Here is a 7,077-nt window from a genome sequence, read left to right as displayed (position 1 = left end):
ACACCTGCCATAATGGCTAAAATCAAAAACACCAATGATAGCCTTTGCTGGAGACGTTGTGGAGGAAGGGATACACTCATCCATTGCTGGTAGGAATGCAAACTTGTGCAACCACTTTGGAAAGCAGTGTTTTGGTTTCTCAGGAAATTGGGGATCAACCTGCCCCTGGACCCAGCAATACCACTCTTGGGAATATACCCAAGAGATGCCCTATCATATGACAAAAGCATTTGTCCAACTATGTTCATAGCAGCATTATTTGTAATATACAGAACCTGGAAACAACCTAGATGTCCTTCAATGGAAGAATGGATGAAGAAAGTGTGGAATATATACATATTACAGTACTACTCTGCCATAAAAAACAATGACATCTTGAATTTTGCATGCAAATGGATGGAAAGAGAAAACACTTAACTGAGTGAGGTAACCCAGACCCAAAAAGATGAACATGGGATGTACTCACTCATAATTGGTTTCTAGCCATAAATAAAGGTCACTGCATCTTTAATTTGTGATCCTAAAGAAGCTAAATAAGAAGGTGAACCCAAAGAAAACATAGTTTTTATCCCTGCTATGGAAATAGACAAGATTGCTGGGCAAAAAAAATGGGATCTTGGGGGTGGGATGGGATGGGGGTAAGGGGAGAAGAGGAGAGAAAAGTGAGAAGGGGATGATGGTGGGACCTTGGGGAAATGGGATGATTGGGGATAAAACAAGGTTGGATAGCGGAGCAGGGAATCACATAACTTAAATAAGAGAACCACCTTAGGGTTGGTAGGCGACTTGAACCTAATGTGGCTCCCAGGTGCCCAGGGCAATGTCCCCAGTTAGTTCTTTGGGCAGCTGAGGATAGGGAACCTGAAATGACCCTATCCTATAGCCATACTGATGATTATCTTGCATATCACCATAGAACCTTCATCTAGCAATGGATGGAGATAGAGACAGAGACCCACACTGGAGCATCGGACTAAGCTTCCAAAGTCCCAGTGAGGAGCAGAAGGAGGGAGAACATGACCAAGGAAGTCAGGACCACGAGAGGTGCACCCACCCACTGAGACAGTGGGGCTAATCTATTGGGAGCTCACCAAGGCCAGCTGGACTATGACTGAAAAAGCATGGGATAGAACCGGACTCTCTTAACATGGCAGACAATGAGGGCTGATGAGAAGCCAAGGACAATGGCATGGAGTTTTTTTCCTACTTCATGTTCTGGCTTTGTGGGAGCCTAGCCAGTTTGGATGTTCACCTTCCTAGACCTGGAAGGACCTTGGACTTACCACAGGGCAGGGAACCCCGACTGCTCTTAGGACTGGAGAGGGAGGGGGAGAGGAGTGGTAGGAGGGGGAGAGGGGCGGGAGGTGGGGGAGGGAAATGGGAGGCTGGGAGGAGGCAGAAATTTTTTTCAATAAAAAAACTATGTGTGTGTGTGTGTGTGTGTGTATCTTGTATGAGTTCTTTCATATTCTTGGAGATTATTATAATGTGTAAAAGTTTTAGAATATTATTGACTTCCTAAGGGTTTGCATCAGTATGAGTTGTCCCCCCCCAGTAGAAGACTATGTAACATCTAAAGTCTTTAACACATTGTTTGCATTCATAAGGTATTAAAATTCAGTGTAAATTTTTTGTGTAACTGAAGTGTTTTTCGATAAAAGCTTTCCCACACTGTTTACATTCATAGGGCTTCTCTTTAGCTTGAGTTCTTTCACATCTTTGAAGGTGACTTCTATATCTAAAGGCTCTCCCACATTGTTTACATTGATAGGGTTTTTTTCCAGTATGAATCCTTTCATGATTTGTAACTTTACTATGCCACAGAAAGGTTTTACTGCACTGTTCACATTTATAAACTGTTTTTTCTTCAATGTGTTTTTTGTTGTAACTGACTGAAGTGAAGTATGACACCTAAAGTTTTTACCACATTTACAGACATACAATTTTTCTTCAGAATGAATGCTTTTATGTTTTTCAGATGAAAGTGCTGTATGAAAGCTTTATTACATTGTCTATATGCATAGTGTTTTCCCCTATATGCATTATTTTCTGTAGTAGAAAAGAAGAATGATATGTGAAGGCTTTACCACACTTACATTCATAAAGCTTTTCTCCAGTATGAATTTTTTCATGTAACTGAAGGGAAGTGATTTGTTCAAAGGCCTTACCACTCTGTTTACACTCATAGAAGTTCTCTCCTCTATGAGTTGTGACACCTAAATATGCCACACTGTTTACATTCATGGGGCTTTTCTCCAGTATGAATTTCATATAATCTAAGATAACTGTGATATCTAAAGGCTTTGCCATATTGATTGAATTCATACAGTCTTTCTCTAGTATGAATTATGTTATGTAATCAAAGGGTGAAGAGGAACACACAAGAATAAGGGGAACGTGAATTAAATAATCCAACACTAGCTCTGAAAAGAGTATAATGATGTGTTCTTCATTAAAGGGGAACTGAGGGATCACAAGAAGGAACAGGAACAGAATCCAATATCCAGGTGTGGCTATCAGGAAGAAAGAGAATAAGACTGTGAACCTGTATGCCTTTTGGTACCCAAGGTTATGCCCAACCTGGTCCAGCCTCTCAAAGGCCATTGGTTGAAGGAGGTTACAAATCACCTCTCCTTTTGTCTAAATAATACAGTTCCAAGCCCAATAAAAAACTATATAAAATAAGAACAGACATCAAATATAAAAATTAGAATTACAACCAGCATAAACAATATTAAGCAAGAAATATATGCTAAATGTTTTAATAGTTATTCTATCATAAGGAGTCTAAGTTTGTATTAGAAATGGATTGGCTAAGTCATAAGAGGAAAGTAACTATGACTATCTAGTTTTCAACCCCATTGAAGGCCTTAGAAGAGAGATAATATTACTTGAGTAGGCAGGAAGTGCAATCAAGCAGCTTACAAAATATTTAGTAGATGACAGAGATAACTGGTTACTTGGTCAATCACCCAAAATCTCATTTACAACATAGGAATAATCAATATTGGCTAAGATCTAGAGTAAATGACAGACCATTTTCAGAAGCAGGAAAAATTTCAAAACCATCTTACTCTGTCTTGGCAAGATTTTGCAGTCTTTTTTTCTTGTATCCTGCTTGTCCAGTCCAGACATTGTGCATTTTCAGTGGTCAAGGCATGGGCAATTCTTTGCCCAAAGACATTCATTGTATGCAGGATCCATTCATCCATTGGTGCTGATCTGCCCTTTAAAGGTCCAAGTATCTTTTAGCATTCTGTTGGCATATTCAAAAGCCAGAAATTCAATAAGTACTCATCTAGCTTCAGTGTCTGTTACTCCTACTTGTACAGCCTTAGTTAATCTTTGTAAAAAGTTACTAAAGAGTTCTCTATGGCCCTGTTTAACTTTGCCATATGATTCAATCTTTTTATGGTTCTCTAATCCTGTCTCAAGCATTTAATAGTGCTGTGTGGCATAGTGACAAAGTGTGTTAATCATTGAGAGCCTTGTCCTATATGTATGAGTAATAGCCCTCCCAAAGAATTTGATCTTGGGCAGTTTCAAATCCTTTTACTTTTCCCTGTTGTTCTGAAATTTTTGCCTCTTCTAGCTAGTAGCACTTCCATAGCAGTTGTGGTCCATATTTAAGGACTTGTGAAACTAATTGAAGCCAGTTGTGTGGAATGGCCTTATTCCTTGAAGTCTATGCTTTCACCATTTCCCCAACAAATGGTAAATGCAAACCATAAGATACTATAGCTTGTTTAATTTCTTTTAGATAGCTCAAACCTAATGGTTTGCATTTACATTTTTGAATACTTTAGGGTATTTAGTACCAGATGATTTCTCAGAGAATATTACCAGATAAGAAGCTAAAATTCTGGGCAAGACATCCTTAACTCTGTCATATATTGGTGAGGCTAAAACCTGTTCTAGTATATTTTCTCCCTGCTCATCAGTTCTGATAATTTCCTCAATTGTTCCAAATATTTTTACCACTGCTTTTTGTAAAGTCTGGATTTCCTATACTGTTCTAGTGCCCTCGTTGATTTATTTAGTTTCTGTTCCTTATTCACCACATATGATTCCAAGGCATGAAATCTGTCCAGGAAAGATAACCTCTCATCCTTGGTCGCTATTTAGATGGTGTCCATATTGCCTTCCTGGAGAGATACCCTATCCATTAACCTATCATAACTTTTTAACAGATTCTGATTGTTAAATTCAATAGTATGAATTCTTTCAGGTAATTTCCCAGCATCCTTTGAAAGGGATTGAATTTTGTCTGTCAAATTAATGTTATTCTTTTCAATGGTATTAATTTTTCAGCTAGCTTTTCATTGGTAGTCTGTAAAACCTGTACCATTTTTAAAAGTGCCTCATTCTAGGCTCTGTTATCAAACCATTTTCTTAAGGATATAATATGAAAGACAAAGCTAATTCCCTAAATCAAGTAAATGGATATATAAAGAAAATTACATAAGCCTTGAGGAATACCACACAAAGTGTAAGCAAAATTGTTATTAAATTCCTGAATGGTAACATTCTTAGCAACCAAATAACTTTCAAATTTATCATTTCACTTACCTTCTTTGGGCAATTTCAGTGAGTTAGTGTAGCTGTAATAATGTTTATTGATCAATAGGTGTCATGGTTGCAGCTGTGTGGTAGAGAGATGCAGCAGAGAGAATCACATGGTGTCAAACAGTCCCACTCTGGTTCCGTGCACTTACATAGATACTGACACTCTTTAGGATCAGTTCTGCCTTCACACCGCCAGGCTCCCCACCATGAGGGTAATGGACTGAACCTCTGAAACTACAACAAACAACATGATGATGAGGATAATGTTAGCAATAACAATAACAGTGATTCTTACCTCATTCCATCAGCCAGCTTCAAGATGGATGAAGCCCTAAACACACATGGTTTTTAGTATGTCAACTGCCCAATGATTAAATACCTTGATAACAGCAGTATATCCTTAAAGGGCATCAGGGATACATGGATGACCTGGGAAACCAGGAATAATGGATAGACAGCATATGCCACTTTTATTAATAAAATAGCAGTAGATAAAACTACCTGGAGATGGAGTGCCCTGGTAACAGGAGATAGTGATTAATGCATAGACAAGAACTGGATCATATAAGAATAGAAAGTGTATGTTCTTTTTTATTATTTAAAACATGTGAGGCAATATGGTACCTTGGAATAATCTGAAATTTTTGATCAGAGGTCAAGAGCAACACTGAAAATTACCGTTTAGTAGTTGATTACCCTTTTAATTTTTTAAAATTAAATTTATGTGCATGGGTCTTTCACATACATGTGTAGTAGTCATGTACATTTCTAGATCCTGTGGATGCAAGAAGATGGCATTGGATCCCATGGAATTTGAGGTACATATGGTTGTAAGCTGCCATTTGGGTGCTGGGAATCAACCTCAGTTAATTAAAAATTAGCCAGTGCCCTTCACAGCTGAGCAAGAAGACCAAATATTAGAATTGTGAGGGAATAATATGTAGTAATTAGGAGCGGCAGGGCTGCGTCCCCGGCACCCTGGCCGCCTGGCTAGCTTATGCCCTGAAATAACAACACACAAATTGTATTCTTTTAAACACTGCTTGGCCCATTATATCTAGCCTCTTCTCGGCTAACTCTCGCACCTGGACTAGCCCATTTCTAATAATCTGTGTAGCCCACGAGGTGGCTTACCAGGGAGATTCTAGCCTACATCCATCCTGGGTCAGAGCTTCATTGCGTGTGCCTCAGAGACTAGAGCTCTCGCGTCCGCCCGGGAGAGGGGAGCATGGAATCTCTCTGAGCTCACTTTCTTTTCCTCCCAGAATTCTGTTCTGTTTACTCCACCCACCTATGTTTTAACCTATGAGAGCCAAGCAGTTTCTTTATTATAATTAACCAATGACCTTCCTCCATCAATTATAAAGTTCATAAATAACAGAATAGGGAAGATTTAAATATCTACCTTCTCCTAGTTTGATTTTCCATAGCTTTGACAAACATAATGACCCAAACAAGCATGGGGACGAGAGGGATTATTGAAATTCAAACCTTCTAGTTTCTGATTGAGCTTCTGCCCTGCCCTCCCTCAATGATGATCATTAGTGTATAAACTTAAATTAAACAAAGAGGCATCCTAGAAAGAAAAACCTAAAAAACTATGGAATAAATGTTCAAGGATGCACCGGGCGATGGTGGCGCATGCCTTTAATCCCAGCACTTGGGAAGCAGAGGCAGGCGGATCTCTGTGAGTTTGAGACCAGCCTGGTCTACATAGCTAGTTCCAGGAAAGGCTCCAAAGCCACAAAGAAACCCTGTCTCGAAAAACCAAAAAAAAAAAAGGTTCAAGGATGCATAGAAGGTTTGACTTTGAAAGATTAAAAACAGGACATTTGGTTGGCTATTCAGTGTTACATGTGGAAGAAAATTGTGAAATTTTGTGGGATTAAGTTTGTGATTGTGAAGTCCCTGACTGGGTGTTTTATATGAATGTTGCTTGGAGTTTCCAACAGTCTTTCTACAACTTCATTTCTGTTTTTTAAAAAAGAAGGAAAGTATACCAATAAAGTTATAAATTCCCTATCAGCAGAATTCCTGAGAATTTCTGAATATGACTGAAGATTCTACAGAATGTAGAGACAGGTAATATCAAGACACTGTATTTATATAGGGTTTCTTTTTGTGTTAACATTTATTTACTATTTGTATGTGCACATGCTATGGGGTGCATAAGAAAGTCAGAGGACAGCTTGTAAGAGTTGCTTCTCTTTTTCTATTATATAGGTGTCAGTGATTGCACTTGGGTCATCAGGCTTGGTAGTGAATACCTTTACCTGATGAGTCATTTTCCTAGCCCAATCATATTATTTGTTTCCTTGCCAGCTCATGGACAAAATGGTTTCCCAACCCTTCTTCTTCATCTTCCTACACTACTGTACAAGGGGGCACAACATGCTTTTGTGTAATGGATAAATTCCTCTGAGATTAGAGCACTCCATCTTTCAGGGAGCTCCTTAAACAGAATGTTGAACAACTCAATAGAGCTTTAGGAAGTCCCTGAAATTGACAAAA

At 38.7% G+C, this 7,077-nt stretch overlaps 1 protein-coding gene across 1 annotated transcript; it reads right to left on the bottom strand.

Moving 5' to 3' along the window:
• Positions 1–1,617: 1,617 nt before the first annotated feature.
• Positions 1,618–2,310, bottom strand: LOC121462545 (zinc finger protein 14-like). Its single transcript, XM_041674189.1, has 2 exons — positions 2,088–2,310; positions 1,618–1,892 (listed from the first exon to the last, which is right to left on the bottom strand). The coding sequence occupies exons 1-2, from the start codon at positions 2,308–2,310 to the stop codon at positions 1,618–1,620; spliced, it is 498 nt and encodes a 165-aa protein (XP_041530123.1).
• Positions 2,311–7,077: the final 4,767 nt, after the last annotated feature.

Source organism: Microtus oregoni, unplaced genomic scaffold (genome assembly GCF_018167655.1).
Source record: "Microtus oregoni isolate MIOR12 unplaced genomic scaffold, Mior012 000025F_ref0000491, whole genome shotgun sequence".
In the NCBI taxonomy this organism is placed as follows: Eukaryota; Metazoa; Chordata; class Mammalia; order Rodentia; family Cricetidae; genus Microtus; species Microtus oregoni.
This window is presented reverse-complemented; position numbering and strand designations above follow the sequence as displayed.

Excerpts from the sequence above, each read along its gene's own strand:
- LOC121462545 (XM_041674189.1), bottom strand. The coding sequence starts at position 2,310 with ATGGCAAAGCCTTTAGATATCACAGTTATCTTAGATTATATGAAATTC. Across the intron at positions 1,893-2,087 it reads GCTTTATGAATGTAAGTGTG|TCAGTTACAACAAAAAACAC; the intron begins GTAAAGCCTTCA and ends ACTTCACTTCAG.